The sequence below is a fragment of the Gambusia affinis genome, linkage group LG03 (assembly GCF_019740435.1).
Source record: "Gambusia affinis linkage group LG03, SWU_Gaff_1.0, whole genome shotgun sequence".
Lineage (NCBI taxonomy): Eukaryota > Metazoa > Chordata > Actinopteri > Cyprinodontiformes > Poeciliidae > Gambusia > Gambusia affinis.
In genome coordinates this window covers 19,749,049-19,768,857 of record NC_057870.1, presented here as the reverse complement: position 1 = coordinate 19,768,857, position 19,809 = coordinate 19,749,049, and the positions used below count along the sequence as shown (strand labels likewise).

The window sequence follows — 19,809 nt, the reverse complement described above, 5'->3', positions numbered from 1 at the left end:
ATATGATCATGTGATGAGGATGGAACAAAAAAGTGACAGAACACCTGATTTAGAAGAAAACTTTATTTAAATTAATTCAGAAATACAGAACTGATGAAAGTCTGACTTATGGATACAAGTCCAATTGAGTATCAGAAATGTAAATACTGACAAGCTCATTTAAAGTTTCATTTAAAAAGTGAAATGTTAATCACCGTCTTTAATCCTTTACGAGTTAGACATTTTTTCCCACTATTTCCTACTCTAGTTTTTTCTTTACTAGGGGTTGTGATAAAATATCACAAGTTAAAGAAGTTGCAGTTATTTTTACTTTTTATTCTTCCATTAGGTCATCCATAGAAGAAAATAGAGTTGGAGAAGCATAATCAGTTCTATGAAATCTGACATAACCTTTTTACTACACACGTTTTCACAAAGGAGCTTAAAAGCTATTTTTTCACTCCACCCATCACAACAGTAGAAATAAAAATCTCCTGCAGGATGTTCTTGTCCAAGTTCTTTCCTGCAATTTAAAGGAAAGGCAAAAAAAAATATTTAAGACACCAGAATAAAGAGACAATCATGTCGAAAGACACAGAACAAAAACCTCAAACCTTTTCTCATTTCTCCTACAATAAAATACTTCAATGTATTTTGGGAAATTTTGTGATAGTTTGACAGAAAGTAGAGAAGAACTGTCAAGTAGAAGAAAAAAAAAGTTATTTTGAAGCTCTGGATTAGCGCTGTTGTCCTGCTGGAGAGAAAATCTCTGCACCTGACTCAAGGCTTTAGTGCAGGTTTTCATAGAGGATTTACCTGTATCTAGTATGATGCTGCTACTGCTGTGTTTCATTATGGTGATAATCTGTGCAGGGTGATGTGCAGCACTCTTCTATGAAGGCCAAATTTAATTTCACATTTAAGTAGCAATGTTTCTACAATTTTGAGAATCTTGCACACTCTTTATCTGGAATGACAAAATAAATCTGAATTTGGTTTTAAGCAAACAACAGTTTGTCCCACTGACAGATTCTCCCACCTGAGATCCAACGCTCCTCCAGAGTCAACATAGACCTCTCATCTGCTTCTGTGGCTAATATTGTTCATGCAATAATAAACATTTAATTCTAGCTTGATAAAATGAGAAAACATTCAAATGGGTCTGTGTACTTTTGTACCTGCAAATCCAACCTTCATTCTACAACCAACTATAATGACACTAATCAGTGTAAAAAGTAACGTTAATAATAAAGTTATCATTTAGGATGATTTAGTGGGATATGTTTTAGGAAGCCAAAGACTACAGTAAAATGACTAAACTGTATTATTGTGAAATAAAATTGAAAATATGTCATAAATTCACTGAAACCCCCCAAAAATGACTTTAAGTTCCTTAACAACTTTAATACATTTTTTTGACAACGATGTCTAAAAAGGCATCAAAATGTGTGTGTACATGTGTGTGGGTGATCTTGCCTACCTATAAAGACCAGCCTGTTTGTGTGCGGGTTTTCCTCCCAAAGTTGTGGAGTCTCATTTAACTCGTATAGCTCATGAACCCCCTGCAGCATTACTTGGTGCGCTTTGCCTGCAAATGATACTATACCCTGAAAACACACAAGTCACAAGTAAAACATTAAGCTGCCTCAAATGAATAGTCTAACAGGAGGTTAATTGATAATAAAACCACCGGGGAACTATTGTGTTCTGCCGTACCTTCAACCGGATGACACTCATGGGTTCCCCTGCTTTGTTACAGAACTTCTTTTCCCAAAGAAGATCCTGTCACAGTGGAAAATGAGTGTTTACGTTTCAAAGAGTGTAATGGTACCAAAACTAATTAGCAGTGGCAACAGGGACAAGAATAATAGATTGTGTCTTTACTTGGATGAAAGTATTTAGGGCATCTTCACAGAGGTCTCCCATCACCTCAAACGTCGCAGTTAAAATACTCTGGAGGTGATAAAAAAAAAATATATATATATATATATATATATATATATATATATATATATATATATAAATACATTACATCACAGTTATTATATCCACAAGATATTAAATTTACTGGGTAGAGAAATCCTGCAAAATGGCATGGAGTGGATGAAAAGCAGGTTTATGTTGTTTTTAAAAACATAAATAGTAACCACGACAATAAAACTGTATATACTTCCATATGAGATGCAAAGCTCTGTCTGTATTTGATACAGAATTTGTTGAATAGCACTGCTGCTTTCATAACTTGGGATTCTTATTTTCAGGAGCTAAACATTTATTTACAAAGATGTTTTCAGTTTAGTGAGACTAACGGTGAGCTCTGAACAAAAGACGCACTTTTTACGCCCCGGCTGAGGACTTTGTCAGTGAGCGTGTCAAAACCCACAGCCCCATTTGGCACCCGAAATGGAGCGACAGTGTCTCGCTCTTTGCATCTTTCTCACACACACGCTGCCCCTCCCTCTTTGATGCTCCCTCGCAACATTAAAAAGGACACCTTGCAGATATTCGGGGGAGGTTTAGGTTTTAGTGCTGAGGTTACGCACTTCCTTGTCATTTGGTATAACAACAGAGAAAGCGGCATTCTCATTTACATGAAAAGAGGGGTGTGATGGAGGCAGCGGTGGTGGAGGTGTGGTCGTGTGTCAGGGGGGTCTGAGGGATAGTGGAGCTTCATGCGGGAAAAGGAACTTGAGAGAAAACACACAAACAATGGTGTTATTTACCCACCCGAATAACCCCGGTCTATCCTCATCCTGTGATAAAAGTTTATGTGTATAAAGCACAACTAACTGCAGCAGAGAATCATTTCTCGTGGTACTGCTATGTGAAAAAAATATTAAAGAGGCCCAGAAAAATGATGGCTGGCAACATTTTGAGGGCCTTACAAAAAAAATATTTTGTTCCCTCTGAACTTTCCGCATACTTTCCAAAAATACAAGAAAAAAAATCTATGTATTTTATTGGGATTATATACAATATATCAACATATCCATATTTTCCCTATGCATTACTGTACAGGTCTTTGACATTTCTGTTGGCGTCCACATATCTCTGCTGTTGCACAGTCGCTTTTTGTAAAAGTTCTTTTGTTTTTTAAAACTCAAAAATACATGCACATTCTCAACTATTTTTGAAAAGTTAACCTACTCAGTTGCATATTTGGACTACGCTATTCTTTAATAACTATATAATATTTGTGTTGAACTTTTGACCTCATTGTGCAGCATTTTATTCTTTATTTTCTTGTTACATATTTAATCTTCTATCTTTGTGTGAACCTACTTACTTTGATTACCTATCACTTTGCTGCAGCAGAATTTCCCCATTGTGGCACAATACATACATTTCTATTCTGTTTTATGTTAAATAAACCATCCTCACTGGGAAAAGATAATGCAATATCTTGCTGTAGAGACTGAAATTTGTGGTTTCAAAGTTACAATTATCTAAAAAAGTTTAATGTGGCCGGGGAGCTCTTGTTAGTCTAGAGCAAAGGTGCTACAGTGCTTAGGTTGTTTTTAGCTCAGATTGACTCCATTTGTAATCCAACACAAAAACATCAAACGCATCAAATTGATTGCAGCACAAAAAGTGCAGCAGGGCGGGAGTTTTCACTGAAGTGTTGAAGCCCCGGGGTAATGCAGGGCTCTGAGATCGCATTCCGCTTTATCCTGCAGGAAAGGATGTGCTGAAATAAATTAACAAACTGAAAATATAGTAACACCGTCAGAAATGCACAAAGCAAACTCAGATCGCTGTAAACAAACCTTGTCCAGGTGTGGTCTGGTCGGTTGCACAAGCTGGAGCTTCTCAGTGAGTCTTTCAGATCAGAGAAATAAATAGACATGAAAACTTGTTTCAAAATGTCAGCCAACAATTTCACCCAACGTCATTTTTAAACACCTGACAACCTGAAGAAACATTTTGAAGATATTAGGCTGTTAGACTTATTAACGAGCAGATAAACCAAGCTTTTGTTTCTGATAGTTTGAGCTTTACCCTGCAACTCATGTTTCATCAACTACCTTTAACATTAAAGATGCTTGCTTAGTTAAAAAAAAATATATATATAAAATACATTACTTTTTTAAAATTAAAATGAAATTCATTTAAAATTCCCACCTACAGAAGAACTTTTTCTTCCGTCTTTAATCTCTACTTGTGTCGATGCTTAATGACATCCCTAAATGGAGTTGCGAATGCTTTAGAAATGGCAATTAAATCCTTTGGAATACTGACCACAGCTCCCAAACAAACTATTACCCCCAGTTCCCTCTGACCTCACAAGGAGGCTAAATGTTGTGTCCAGCTGCTTTAGCCCTCCGTGCTGCTAGTACCACACAGGCAGAACTGCGCGGGGGGGGGAGGGCGCTTCAAACGGCCAGCATGGGGCTGAAAAACGAGGAGGGGCCAAGACTCAAAAGGCGCTATCTGTTGGGACAAGGAGGACTCACTGGGTGCCAGTGGACACACACAGCTCTAATCCTCTGCAGCTGGTCAAGAGACACTGACTCAGGGCACGTAAGGGAGCTTTAACGCGGCGGCAGGTTCATTCATATGAAGGGACGAACACCGATTCTATTCATGGGAATGAGACACAGCTGGGGTATACAATATGATGACCGTCCTGCGGTGTGATGGGGGGGATGGTCAGTCAAAAAAAAAAACAAAAAAAAAAAAAAAACAAGGGAGTCTGTTAATTAGAGAGAAACATAGCAGCAGTATCAAAGGCTGCTATCAGACAAACTAGTAACAAAAGCTAACAATGGAATACAAATATTTTTTACAAGAACGCCATACTATTAGTTCATATGTCGCATAGTTTTAGAAGATAAAAATCGAAGTCACATGATACATAATTTTCTTTAGTCGCGAAGCATTTCTCAGACCTTTTTGTTCCCACAAATTAAGTGTATCAATAAAAGAAAAAGTTGTTGATACATAAGGGAAAATCAAATATCTTCACACTGACTACTTTGTTGAATCCAACTCTCCTCTGACAGATGTCAGTTTGGGGACAACGCTGTGCAGAAAGCAGCTGAAATACAACTTATTAAATTTGATGAAGTCAGTTGGATGATGCAGCAGAACAATTTTTCCTGTCCATTTTTTGTGTACACAATTAAAAGTGAGCTGAAATTTTTTACGAGCAGACGCATTCAGCTTGTGCCAAAACAGAGTGAACAAGCTACCAGAGTCCTAGCATTTTCAGAAATCATGTTTTCTGGTTCATGGAAAGACCATCAGCAGAAGACAGATGTAAATTTACTGAAGATGGACACAGATATCTTTTTTCACAGAAAAAGAAAATGTTAAATGCAGTGCATTATTTTAGTGCATGTGAAAAGTTATTATTTTAAAGAAGTCAGTACATGTCCAATCTTAAGTGAGTCAGATCATCATCAGGAACACTTTTCAATTTAGACATCCTTAGTAAATATATAACTAGTACATTACTGTAGCAGAGTTTGTAAGTAAGTAAAGCTTAAATCGTCCATTAATTACTAAATTGTACACATTTTTCTCAACAACAGTAAAATAAAAAGGTGGTAAACCAAACTTACTTTGTTCCGTCCTGACAGTCGAATGAATGCAGATCCAGAACGTCGCAGAGATCCACTCTGCAAAGAGGACAACATTTTCTTCCATTTCATTTAAACTTAAAACGAACCACAAGAATAATTTGAACTTTGGTCCTAAACTACCCTTAAAGGTAACAACGAGAACTAACCAACAATAAATGCCTCCACAATACTGTTTCAATTAACCCCTCGCTGAACGGCCTTTCATCTGTTCACTCAGGTCTGAGCTCTGCAGGAGGGCGGCACAGAGTCCAAACACACCCGACCTTTCATTTACACCACCGTGTGTTCGGCCTCTGCGGGCTGCTACACACGCATCTGTGTGTACGCACATTCAACATGGAGCCACCCTGCAGGCCCCGGGGTCAGAGGGCAAAGACTTGTGGGTAACTGGACACCAACGTGGGGTTGAGGTCTGCTCAGGGCGGTGTAGTTGGTGTTTGCTTATGTGCACGTCTCCTTGTCTGAGCTGCTTCATCTTTGATACAAAGATCTGAGCAAGACTTATGATGAACACAGGAGGATAGTTGGACCACAGGAAAAGCTACTTAACCTCATCTCAGAGAATGACCCTTTATTTGTTTGAAAAAGAAGGGACTCACCTTGATCTCTGGGTCTCTAAAATCTTAACAAGACCATTTATAGACCTGAGGTGAGAGAAGAAAAATTACGATCGTTCGAATTGACAGCTCTGCCTTACTTTTAAATCCACATCAGTGATGGAGGATTGGTTGTAGGAAGTTGTGGACCTGACAGTGTCTCGAACTCGGTTCAGTTCCTCCTCCTCCACCAGATCTGTCTTATTGATAATGGTGATGTCAGCAAGAGCAACCTGTCTGAGAAGATATTAAGCAAAGAAGAGTGAATAAGGCAAAGGTTCCTTTACCGTCAACAAACCTTTATTCTGAAAATTCAGAAACACTGTTCTAGTGGTAATAATGGACCAGGATAAAGTTTTGCCCAGTCATGTTTGTAAACTGTTTTTTATGCGTGTTAGCAATAATTGACCTACTTTATAACTAGATGGTTGAACTTATTTTTGCATAGTACTAAAAAGAGTTCTTATTATATTGGCATTTCTTGCAAATTAACTTAACACACTGAATTTCAAACTCAGATCAGTGCTGCTCATTATAGAGAACTGGTGTGTGAAAGACACACTCCATCAATATTTCAAAAGCTGGACTACTGAGGATTTTCAGTTTTGACCAAAATATAACTATTGCTCTTTTAATTGTTTGTATTGGAAGTATTTAGTGAGCAAGAGCAACAAAGTGAAAAAAAGAGCAAAAACACCTAAACTTCAGTAGACAGACCTGGATGCTTCATTGACAAGTCCTTCTGCTTTTTCCTCTTTTAGTTGCTATGAAAGAAGAAATAATAAAGACATTACAAACAAATTCTCAAAATTAACTTTATCATATAATAGGAGACATCCCTACAAATACCAGAATTGGGATTTCATGTGATAGACCAACACAATCTGGTTTGTGTCAGGAAATCTTTTCAGATTGCCCGATTAAACTAGTGTGAAATTATAAAGTGGAACCACAAGGGTATATTGTTTTCAAAGGTTTTTGCAAATAAAAATGTGTGTAATCAGAACCACCATTTGCTGGAGTTACAGATGAAATTCTGCTGGAGTATGTCCAGCTGAACATACATGGAGGCTGAAATGTTAACCCATTCTGCTTCGCAAAATACCTCAAGCTCAGTTCAATGTTTGCAAGGTTGAGAAGTCTTAGTAATTTGGCAAGACACTGCGATAACAGAACATTAGGGCTGCATGAATCACTAAGATCACTGTGATGATCTCAGCCACACAGGGCCAGAATAAGCCCGCCCACTCACCTGATTAATTTTCAAACTCGTAGTTTAGCAATTTTATTAACAACTTTATATTATTTTACTGTTTTGTAGATGGTTTGGTCAAATCGCTATAGAAAAATCTTCTATTTTCAGTAGAATTATATTTAGTTGTCATTTTTATGGGTCCACTGATTACCTTTTGGGATTTTTGAACCATTGGAGTTTTTAATCCACAACTTGAAGTGGAACTTCAATAGAAAGGCGAGCCCTGTTTCATCGAACCCATACCATCACAAGAAAAACACAATATGTTAGATAGATAGATAAATTTCAGGGAGGTGTGGGCGGAGGGTGGTATTTTTAGATCAACATCAAAAAACAAATGCAATAGGAGGCAGGTAAGAGGACATGACAGCCCTATAGCAATGGTCATTCCTCTGATATCTATTACTCTGCCAACCTGAGTTTGATTCCCTCCTATCCGTCTGGATTCCCTTCATCTTGCTTCACAAAATGCCATGAAATGTGTCACTTCACTGAGCATGACACCTCTAAATTAGAGCCCATTATCTGGGTGTCACTTGTCTTGTTCCTTTTAAGTAGCACAAAAGAGGCAGGATGTGTTTGTTCACTGAAAGGAGGGGAAAGAAAGAATCTCTGAGGTTAAGCAGACCGCTGAGGATGTAAAAAACAAAAACAACAAAAATAAAATCTCATCTCCTTCTGCCACTGCACCACAGTAAATATAACTAATCTTTTCAGGTTGCCTGATTAAACCTGCAAAATTGCCATTTTTTTCTTTTTCTATTGTGAAAGTTAAAAAAATAACTACTAAACTAAAGAAATTACTGCAGAATAATCTTTTCTCAAATGAATGGTTAAATAGTTTTTATCTTGTGTTACTATTAAAACAAACATCTCCATCACATACCTGAAGCCCATATTTGGCATCAATGACAGTCACAATCCCTGCAGCAGGACAAGCAAAAAAAAAAATCAAAGCATGAATCGAACACTTTTTGTTCTGAACCAAAGCTCCATTTTGGTGTCTGTCAGTGATTCTTTGAGTTGTTCAGTCTGAACAGAGGACTTGGTGAATGAGCCCAGACAGAGAGAACAGCTGAACTCATTCATTCAAATACACAAGCATCCCGAAATGAGGCAAATAAACAAGAAAAGTAGGAATTGAGAGCAAACTAAATATAATGTAGTGAATATTGAGTTAAAACTGTGGCCCACCTATAACAACTCAATATTACTTGTTCTAATGGTTCCAGTGAATAGTTAATACACTGCAATAAATTTAGCTGCTTCACACAAACATTGAACTGTAAAGTAAAGCAACAATGTTTGGATGACTCTGCATGAGGTTTTCAAATCCAAGATCTACCAGCTGTTAAACAAGATGGAGGTGGGATCATGCATAATGGGGCACTACCTTTGGATTCTCAATCTTCACCCCGCATCAACAGGAAAAAGAAACAAAGGGGCTCACAAAACAAGGAATTAAAGTACAAAAACAGATATTCACCGTCTAAGTAGACATCACTGCCGAGCTCTGCGTCGACCCAAAACATGGAAGCCACTGCTCCTGCGAAGAGGAGTCAGTATATTAGGACGGGGAAGAAGGAGGGAAAAACGGGAAGATTAAAGCTGAACTAGAGTGAGAACAGAAATCTAATTCATACATAACCTTGCTAATATGCTAATGTAATATTCCAGTGTTATTGTGTAAAATTATTTGTGCACATTATCTCAGAAACCAAAGGATTTGTATTAATAAATATAGAAATTGGCCTAAAATTTATGGCAGAAGCAAAATTTTTATTTCCTGATTCATTTAGATTTTAAAATAACAGAAGAGAAATTGCCATAACTTATGAAAATGACATCATGTGCTTCGTTTGATGGACAATACTTCAACACAATGTAAAAAAATTTAAAATACCAACAAGAAGAAATGCAACTGGAACAAAATAGAAAATATGACATTTACTTTGGTTCTCACTTGCTTGCTCTTATTTAGAAATTAATTTACTTTGGTATTTTCTATATCCAAACTTTTTTTTTTTCATTCAGAGCCCAGAGAACCAGATAAAAGCAATTTCAGAAGCCATCAATTGTTCACGTCCTTCTGGTACATTTGGTTTGTTTCCATTTCGCACTTTTGTCAAACTGTCAGGTGAGGATAAGTAATAATTGCAAATATTTGATGGATGCATAATGCAAATACAGTTTTTGAATGGCATGTTTCATATAAGTCATCCAACCTCCTCCTTGAAAGAACAGAGGAGAATCCTCCCTGGAGTCTTTATGATTGACAGCGCTGCCGGAGCCAATGACAGGCCTGTCACGGGCCATAACGAGCCAATGACCAGGAAGAAGAGTCAGGCCAGCCCCAGTCTGAGTCTGCTCTGTTTGTTTTGACCGAGAGCTGGGGCAGCGAGTGTCTGCCTGTGAGGCTACCTCCTGACACCTGTCACTTAGCGACACGCCAAAATCCCCCCCCACTTTAATAGCCTAAAGCTCATTTCCAGATTGACAGCAAAGAGATGAACAGACAATTAGATGCTTTTCAAGATTCCCCTTGGTGTTGCTGTCACAGCAACATGACTCTGATCTTCGGCTTGTCAGAAAATGTCCCAACTTTTGATGTGAGATTTACAATGTATGCGGAGAAACTATCAATTTGGACACACAAACAAAAAGAAAAAAAATAACATAGTAAAAGATGGATTCAAAATTAACTGAAATGAAGAAAACACACAATTTTCCCCTTTTGTTTAACTCTTGTACAACTTGTAACATGTGTAAGTTAATCTTTTATTCCAATAGTATTAAACAGAAAATTTTAGAAAATCCAAAGCTTTAAGTGCTGATAGGAGATGAAAAATATAATGTAAAATTAAGTTTTTTTTCACATTTAAAATAAAAATCTTCCATATCACCCTTAACATTCCCTTCAAAATAAATGCAATTAAATGCTTTCTTAATTTAATCTTTCCTCTTTGGAGTTAATCACCACATCTGGAACATTTTTATGGTTTCAGATAGTATAAACATCAACATAGAACAAAGACAAGAAAACATACCATTCAACTAGATACAGATTGGTGTCTGTTAGCATAGATAAGTAAAAAGGTACATTGCTGCATTTATATCAGTAAAGTTAAGTTCCTGATGTCTAACTAGACTATATAAACTGTGAAAACTAAGGCTAGAATAGGAGATCAGTGATGGAGAACTCAATGAACAATGTGACATCCTGGGGTCATCACTTATATATAACACAATCAGCCAATCAGGAAACACAAATTTATAACATCTTGCCTGAATTTAGCTTTAAGAGCGTTACCTGGATCAGCAAGTCCTGTTGTTTCCAAAAGAATGTAGTCAAACTTTCCTTTCTTCTCCATCAGGTTTTCAATGGCTTTGAGCCCGTTGTCCCTAAGGAAAAATAGCAAAAGAATCAAGCAATAACAATGAGAAGGTAAAAGCCTTGATTTGAAAAATACTGAATAAATCATCTTTTTTTAAATAAAACAAGAAAATGTAAGTACAAAAAAAATCCCAATAACAGTTTACAGTTTTTTTTTTTTTGTTGTCGTTGTCTTTGCTAAGAGAAACTATTCAACAAATTCTAGAGGTAAACATCTTTTTCTTTCACAGTATCATCACTTTTTAAAACACATGATATACATACACAAGAAATACCAAGCTAAAATATGTTTTAATGTTAATAAACAAGAATATAAATATTTTTATTCTTCCATGTCTTTTTTTTTTGTTAAAATATATTTGTGACAAAAAAGTCAATATATTTATCAGTGAATTTGAAATGAACTGCAGTTCCAAAGCATACTTGACAGAGCAGCAAAGGCAACCATTTCTCAGCTCCAGCCACTCCTCATACAGCTCCCCTGCTTGACTCACTGCCAGCGACTTCTCAAGAGCGCTCCCTGCAGGAAGGGGAAGGAGGTACAGGGGGGAATAGAGGATAGGCAGCTTTCAGAGGTACTGTAAAGGCTTAAATGACATTTCTAATTATTTTATCAGTTTTTAAACATCCAGTTACTAAACCATTTACTAAGACAGGTTTTTCTTATCTGTGTTTTCCATAAACACAAAGACTCAAATCTCACATTGTCTAGAGCAGGGATCTGTAAACTTTATAATACAAATGGACATTTTTGCCTGTACGTCAGCTACATAAAGTTTGTTAGGTTTAATAACCTTTCAAAAAACTAAAATAAATTTTAATAAAAACCTGCAAAAAATTTGTTGCAATTCTCATAGAACCACAATTTTATAGGTTTTAAAAAAGAGAAAAAACAACATATCACTCAGTCTTCATTATGAAATCCCAAGTGAGCTTTCTGCTCCTAATCACAGTTGCATTTTCCTGTAGATAAGTATTCATGTGTAAATCCTAGACATTTCCCTATTTTATTCACATGTGCTAGCTCTAACCTAACACACAAATCCCTTTTTAGTTTATATTAGTCCAATAGAAGTAACATACTTATTTCTTTGCACATTAGCTCTTCATAGCACAAATGCAAATGTGACTCAACCACCTACTAAACAGGCTGCATATGTTTCAGTTAGGTTTTACGTCACTTCTTCTCCTCAATTACCTTCTCCAAACTCATTGAGAATGACAGCAATCCGCTTATTGTGTTGTTCTGTCAAGATATAATTCAGCAGTGTGGTTTTCCCAGCACCTGTAAAGAAATGGATTTTATGTTAAGGTTTTGTGCGCACACAGTGGTACGCAAGTCCCATCAGTCATATTTATTGTTTCAGAGACAGAGTCTGTGTTTAGAATCTGCTAAACGCTTGAGATTGGGGAGGAGGTTCACTTTCCAGCAGGACAACACTAAATATAAGGGCAGTGTGACGATGGAATTGTTTATATCAAATAATGCTCATGTCTTAGATTGTCCCAGTGATAGTCCAGACCTAATCTGTGGCAAGACTTGAAAAGAGCTTTCACAAAGACTGAATATAGATTTTGATTTTTTTATAGTAAAAAAAAATTGGACAACCACAAATTACTTTTTATTGGCCCATCACATAAAATAAAATGATAAACTATAAAAAAAAAAGTTCAAGGGGTATGAGTACTTTTCCAAGGTGCTACATGATATTAAACGGTCTGAGTTAACAGTCCTGCAGCTTTGTCCGAGCTTTTAATCTTCTTATTTAGTCCACAACTCACCCAGGTAACCGGTGATGATGGTGACGGGGATCTGCCGAGCTGGGGGACCAGACTGGCTGTCAATGGGCACCAACTCTGGACAATCATCCTCCTCCTCCATTTTTGTAAGCCTAATTGGGAGTAATGAATGAAAAAGTTACATTAATTAGCCTCATGAATGTAACATACGTGCATTTATATACAACTTACATAAAAGTTAATATCATAAAACAGTTGGAATGAAGATTTTTTTCTAATATTACTCAAAATGAAGCTTAGTGTTTCTATAACTTCATTCCAGGTAAGGCTGTTAATAAATGCAAGCCTAAAGAACTCACTCGCTACTATGTTAGTCAAAATCGAATCAATGATAAAACAATGATAATAAACGCTACATAGAGAGATAATCATCCTACCTGGTGGGTGATCACGGAAACATAAGATATTAATTTACAAAAAAACGTGAAAAACTACCTCGGATTAACAACTTTGCTCCCACAAAGAGCTTTTCGATTTGTAGTTATGACAGCGTGCTACGTTAAATATTGTCCGGTAAGATCTTCAAACACCAGCAATGGTTCCGCCTTTTTCTTCTACTAGTAGTTTTACAGTTCCAGAATCACCAACTACTAAAACTACTCATCAAAATGCAATATTAGCTGCAAGTTTTAAAAATCAAAACTTCATTTCGAAATTAAATACACGAGAATTTCGTTTTTCAGCTTGTTTTGGCAATAGTTTGACAGAACCAACGGACTTAATCAATGTACACAGTGACATAAATCAACCAGAAGATGTCGACAAAAACATTTTTAATGATCTTACTGAACTCATTCTCATGGCAGGAATAAGCACTAAAATGATCGGGAAATGTGCAAATATTGTTCTCACTAATACATTATAATGGTCTATTAATTACTTTCAAGGCATTGCATAAAAATTATATTTATCAATCACAATTACTTATTTCAGTTTGTCATATTTAGTTAAGTTATTTCATTATTTATTTATTATATTATTTTTATCTTTAAAATAAGGGAGTATCAGCAGTCAATCTAAATATAGACATTTTAACATATGATGATAATAACAAAAGTGCTACATATAAGAGAGTTCTTTTTTTCATTTTCTGTAAACATTATTTACTTTTAAAATTCAACAGTGACATTAAACCTTCAAATGTGGTTTGAATAGGAGGTTAGTATGATGCTATTAGGATTACATATACAACTCATACATTGCAGGTCAGTCAAGTTCAAAACAATTGTTTTTATTAGTTCATTATTTGTTTCCTTTCCAGTCTTAAAACGTGGCTGAAGTTGGTCAAAATGATGTTATAGGTTAACATATGCAACACATACAGTATGAAAATTTGAATGAATATAAAGTAAGATAACTTACAGCTTCTTATGGATATTTGTGCCTTCTAAGGGTCTTCTAAAATGTTTCTTTTAGAAATAGTTTCAACCCATTAACAAAATGAGGGTACAAAGTATAAAGTAAAGTGGGGATTTAACCAGGAGCCGTTTAAAGCTGCAACAATCCACAAAAAAGCAGTCAAAATTTGCGCTTAATCGCAAAAACTCCTCTTGAGACGGTAACATGTTTGACATTAAATGAGTATTTTGGTATTTTAGTCTAGCTGTGTTGAGGACTGGAGTAAATCATTTCAAATAAATGAATCTAGTACATACATACATACATACATACATACATACATACATACATACATACATACATACATACATACATACATACATACATACATACATACATACATACATACATACATACATACATACATACATACATACATACATACATAAATAAATAAATAAATGTCTGGTAACGCTCATGTCAGCAGCGAGGGAGCGCATGTGCCTCATGCATCCACCCTTGTCTGTCCCATTCTCTTCCTCCTCCTCCTCCTTCTCCCTCGCCACCGGTGTCAGTCTGACTCCCTCTATCTCTCACTCACTCCCTCGACGGGATACCTCAAAGCACATGCGGAAGTTTCCACCCCGGACAGCTGCTGCTGCCGCCGCCGCAGCTCAAATGAGCTTCTGACAGTTGATCAGTAGGAGGGGAAGCAGTGACAGCGAGGAGGTGGGCGAGGCGACACCGCCAGGAAACACCACAGCCGGATCCGCTGGACTGGACCTCAGACTCGCGCATGGCTTCTCTCGGCAGCGCAGAGCGACGGGCTTTCGCTCTGAAGATCAACAGGTAAGGAAAAACTAAATCCTCATGATTTGTTTTGATCCTTCGGGATGAAAAGAGTGAATGTAAAGCTGCAGAGAAATAATGGGAGGGTGCAATTTGTTCAGCGCGGAGCAGGCAGCCACATGTTGTGAATAATAAAAGCTGCAGGTTGTTTCACTCTGTCCCGGAAAAAGGCAGCCTGAAGGGCTATCAACTATCCCAACTTTTTTTACAACTTTACTGGAAGCCTTATTAAGACCTGTTACAACAGGCTTGGTAATATTGACAATATTACAAAGTTAACTCTTATTTAGATCTTTTTTTCTGTCCCAGATAATGGTATAAATTTAGGAAACAAACCTTGTGCTTTACATCTGTCCATGAGTGTCATTTCCTCTTCTTGACCGTGCAGATTCTAATGTGATCATTTCCTGTGGTGAGTTAGCTCTGACAAGTCCAGAGAATTGGTATAAATGAGGGATGTGTGATCATAGTTCCTACTGTGAAGTTGACCAGGTGGGAAGGAAGTATGCATATGGAAGTCTATTGTGTCCTATTCCTTCTCTGCTTTTGACTTCTATTATGATTAGACCTGCAGTGACTTGTGTGTTTTGTGTTATATTGCAGAAGTCTGACAGTGCACTGGAGTTCATTCACATTGTGAAAGTGGATATAGAGGAGGGGTTATGTTTTCTTTGTATTGATCCCAAAGTATTTTCTTTTTTCCCTTTTGGTTTGTTGCAGTGAAAGTAATAATTCTCTGCAGTATTTGCAAATGAATGACTTTGTCAGTGGTCAGTGGGATCTCTTCTTTGTTTCACCAGGCACAGTAATAATAGAGCTGCATTCTTGATTGAAATAGCGAGGAGAAATCGTGGTTCTCTGTTTTTGTGCTGCGCTGTGCAGAGCTGAGCTCAGCGGTTGGGAGATCAGAGAGAAGTTGGGCCAGAGCCTGAATGCAGTGATGAGCCAGCATCTGGGCTGGCCAGACCATGTGATACTGTAGCATTGCAAGGTGTTTGAACAGATTTATGTATTGACTGCGTAGTTTCACTAAGCCTTACTGAACCATTTGAATGCAATAAAACTCTGCAGTTTGCACCGATTAGCAGTTGAGATTTTTAGTTGTTGCGGTTTCATAATGTTTTATGTTGCTTTAAATCAGCTTTCTCTCAACGAAGGTGTTCTTATTGCAGTTGTTCTATAGATGGTTATTAGTAGACTCACATTTATTATTTTGGTGACTTCTGAAGTCACCAAAACCTTAACCTTGCACCTTAAGGTTTTATTTAGGGGTGTTAAAAAAATTATGTACCTGTTTCCTTTACTGACTGTGCACTGTGTACCTCTCACATAAAATTCCAATGAAATAAGCTATAGTGTAAAAAAGTTTAAGGTGAAAGTATATTTTTCATCTTTAGAGCACTGCAAATACCTCATGTCATAAAGAAAAACAACTTAAGAGAGTGCTGATAAACTCTTATCAGTGACCAAATCTGTAAAAATTAGATAGAGAAGAGTTGTCAGATAATGGAGAATTCATTTCTTCTAGGAATACTTTCTAGAATGTAACCTCACATGGTTCCTTGTGATCTGTTTGGAGATGGTATAGTGCAAAGAATCTAGAGGAAATATAATATGAGATAAGGAAACCTCTGATAAAGGCTGCAAACTTATATGTTAAACTATTCATGCATCTGCTGTTGCTTGAGCAAGGGCTACTAGTATTGGTACTATAATGGAATTTGATTACTGATCGGGAAGGCCAGGTCAGTCCTAGGATTCCCCTCTTGACACAGTGGAGGTGGTAAAGGGTATAGAATAGGAAGTCCCTCCTGGACAATCTCTCCCACTCGTTGCATGTTACAGCACTGGAGAGCTCCTTCAGTAACAGGCTTCTGCATCTTAAACGGACATAAGAGCATTATTGTGGGTCTTTCCTCCCTGCAGCTGTTTCTCACTCAATAAGCTGCTTACATTTCTGCTCGTCTTACACAGGTTTCAATAACCAACAATTAAACAGCACATTTTGTATTTTTTATTTTTATTTTATCCCAATCATCTGTACATTCCTTAAAATCTACATCTTCTACATTTGCTATTTAAAAAGAATTCTAGTTATCTTATGTTTTTTTGTTTGATATTACTATACAGTTTCTATTTTATTTATTTATCACTGCGGTTACAGTTACATTTTCCCACAAAGGGACAGCTAAAGGATTCTATTCTATTCTATTCCATTCTATTCTATTCTGTTTTATTCTATTCTATCAGAGTGATTTATTTGTATTCTAACCGTCTTGACCAATACCCATGAATCAGACACTCAGTTTGTCTGCCATCACATCCATGGCCATGTGATAGGAAAATGGTGCCTCTGACTTATGTAGTGCCACTTCCTTGTTGATTCTGTTTTACTACTTAAGGTTAGCCTAATGTTTACAAACTACTACAGTGGGTTAAAATAAAGCATGATAAAGTCTATGAAGTGTAAAATGTTATTGCAACAAAAAAGATTTTATTCTGTGTAACTATCATGCTCTCACATTATGAGGACACTTTTGGTTTACTCTGTGTTACATTATTATTTTGGTTCCTTGAGGTTTTCTGGTTTAGCCTTGCCACAGCATTTCATTCAGTTTGTTGTTGTGTTGACGACCCACTTTTAGCCAAGAATTAGTTGTCAGGCTTTATATGTTAAGCGTTATATTTAGATATCACTTAAAGTCTGATTTCGAGATGAATTAGCTACTTGGCAACTGTTATACATTTTTACCACTTATAAATAATTTTTTCTCATTTTAGATCAGATTTAGACTATTGGGAAATTGTCTTATAGCTATCTCCGGATTATCTAGAAGCATGTTGGTCCGAAGTTGGCATACGTTTCCTTAGTTTTTTTCTAGATTTGTCTTTGAACTGTATTGCTTGGGTCTAACATTTTGAATATCCTTCCACAAGCTTCTCACAAGTTTGCTGTAGTTGTGTCATTTCTTATGACAGAACTGGTGCAAGTGAGTCAGTTTTGCTCACACACACATTTTCAGCAACACCCAGAAACATTCCGGGTGTTGCTGATTAAAACTTTGTGATGGCAACTTTAAAACCTTTATTTCCTTAGGCGTCTTTGTAACTTATTTGGTAGTGTGTTTATCACAGTTGTTTACTTTGAAGAGCTATTTTTCCCTAAGCTTATCTTGAAATGTCTCAATACTTTCCTACAATGATGTCTCCTCATGATGCCATCTGTTTTGTGAGGTGCACCAGTCCTTCCTGCAGGAAAACACACTTACAACATGATGTTGTCCCCTTCGTACCTGACAGTTGGGAAGGTGTTCTAAGTCATGCAAGTTCTCCCTTTTCCTCTCCAGATGTAACAAATATTATCAAACACTTCAAATTTAGTATCATCAGCCCACAGGACATGCATTCACATGTAGCGTTTTTGTCCCCGAGTTCAACTGTAAACTGTAATCAGGTTTTTGATGTTGTTTTGGGAGTAGTGGTCCCCCTGAGGGGCCTTTTAGAAGTTGAAGTTGATGAACGAAATAAACATATCTCATTGATTTAATTTTAAACTTTGGGTACTTTGGTCAAATGGCTGCTAGATACAGCAATAAACCAAAGGGGACTTGGAAAGCCAGTCACAAAGAGGAACAGCAGACACAAGTCGAAACTCTAGAGTTAGAGTAAGATGGAAATATCTTTTTCTTATCATTTACACTGACACACATTTGTAGACATGGTTCCATTGTGCTTATCAGGCTGAAACAATCTTTTGCTTATGCACCTCATAAATATTCTATAGTCTCAGGAGCACCTCCTTGCCTCCACATCTTTCTATCAGTACAGCGTGTGCGAAGGAAATCCTGCAAACTGAGAACACACCATCACTCACTGGTATCACTTCACTTTTCAGTGTTAGGACAGGAAATGTGTATATTGATATAGGCACCGAAAAAAGGGGAATGGAGAAGAAGTTTGCCTGTTAACAAATGCAAGTCATTCATCATATAAGAGATGATTGCTGAGTTTAACTGGAAAAAGTAGTAAATATTTAATAATCTCCATTTGAACTTGATGTGATTTAAGAGCATATGGTAACAGGTGTGAGGACAGCTGTGGGCATGCAGCCTCTATTGTTCAATACTTCTAAGTGGAGAGGGGGGCTCTGGATTGTGTTTCATCTGATTTCCTATGGGTTTTCGGCAGATGTCATCTGTTGACCACCAGGTCTGTTGGTGGGCTGCTCTGGTACTTCTCAGTAAAAGACTGAAATAAACATATCTCTTCAAATCCAAGAGACTTTAAGCAAATTCTGCCTTTGTTTTTATGAAATTCTCTTTTGGACTCTTTTCACTTGAAGCCTCCAGTGACACAATTCTTGCTAATGATGGCTATGTTAGTGTGTGCCTCCCTTCGAGAGGAAGTTGAGTTGTGATGTTGCCGATAGCAGGAAGACCCATTAAGTCTGGAGACATATGATAGGATGAGACACCCAGATGGGGCCATCTATTTGGTCCTCTCACTTCTCTTGTGTATGTCACTCTGCTTTTCTTGATCTCTTGTCTTTTCTTCTTGGCTTAGATTAAAAGAGAGAGCTTTGATTCTAAGGAGAAGGATTTTAAGGTTTAGGGAAACACTCCTCTTGTAGACAAACAAATAGGACTGCAGACAGTTTTCAGAACAAATTCCCTCAGCTGACTTGTTAGGAGTAAAATTAATTAACAGAAACAGACGGGTAAGTGGACAAATGTTAAACTCACAATTTAAAGAAATGAGTCCTTTAGCATTGTGTAAAGTAGAAGGTTTAAGTCATTCTCCCCAGGAGGTTTACCGTTTTTTAAATGTGTGTGTGACTAAGAAGCCTGTGAGTGGTTTAAGAAATATTTTAAATGTTTTTGTTCAGTGCCTCAGGGAAACTGTAAATGTTAATTAAAAATCATATCTGATTTACAAGTACCTAAATATGTGGCAGTAGGATGAAGTTGTATGTGGAAAAAAACACACTTTAAAGGACCACAATTGAAACTTATA

General features: G+C 36.9%; 2 protein-coding genes across 5 annotated transcripts in view; one reads left to right on the top strand and one right to left on the bottom strand.

Annotated features, from left to right (window-relative positions):
* Positions 1–48: 48 nt before the first annotated feature.
* On the bottom strand, positions 49–13,141 carry cbwd (COBW domain containing). 4 transcript variants are annotated; one of them, XM_044112621.1, is made up of 16 exons: positions 12,987–13,141; positions 12,592–12,701; positions 12,008–12,094; positions 11,233–11,329; positions 10,726–10,817; positions 8,902–8,961; positions 8,302–8,339; positions 6,878–6,924; positions 6,311–6,397; positions 6,164–6,208; positions 5,544–5,600; positions 3,747–3,798; positions 1,864–1,932; positions 1,696–1,761; positions 1,460–1,586; positions 49–502 (listed from the first exon to the last, which is right to left on the bottom strand). In XM_044112621.1, the coding sequence occupies exons 2-16, from the start codon at positions 12,689–12,691 to the stop codon at positions 429–431; spliced, it is 1,098 nt and encodes a 365-aa protein (XP_043968556.1). In that variant the 5' UTR covers positions 12,692–12,701; positions 12,987–13,141; the 3' UTR covers positions 49–428. The 4 variants fall into 4 exon arrangements, with proteins under 4 accessions (XP_043968556.1, XP_043968558.1, XP_043968559.1 ...); XM_044112623.1 differs by having other exon boundaries at positions 13,045–13,110; XM_044112624.1 differs by lacking the exons at positions 49–502; positions 1,460–1,586; positions 1,696–1,761; positions 1,864–1,932 and adding an exon at positions 2,016–3,667.
* Positions 13,142–14,481: 1,340 nt separating this feature from the next.
* Positions 14,482–19,809, top strand: part of dock8 (dedicator of cytokinesis 8) — a 58,357-nt gene continuing 53,029 nt past the window's right edge. Inside the window, exon 1 of the mRNA XM_044112611.1 lies at positions 14,482–14,796. Coding sequence (XP_043968546.1) covers positions 14,744–14,796 — 53 coding nt within the window. The 5' untranslated portion in view covers positions 14,482–14,743. The remainder of the gene's footprint in view (positions 14,797–19,809) is intronic.

Bases quoted from the DNA above. Each gene is read 5' to 3' on its own strand.
- cbwd (XM_044112621.1), bottom strand. From the start codon at position 12,691: ATGGAGGAGGAGGATGATTGTCCAGAGTTGGTGCCCATTGACAGCCAG. The intron at 8,340-8,901 runs GTGAATATCTGT...GTCCTGCTGCAG, and splicing joins CAGTGATGTCTACTTAGACG to GGATTGTGACTGTCATTGAT. The intron at 3,799-5,543 runs GTAAGTTTGGTT...CTGATCTGAAAG, and splicing joins GACTGTCAGGACGGAACAAA to ACTCACTGAGAAGCTCCAGC.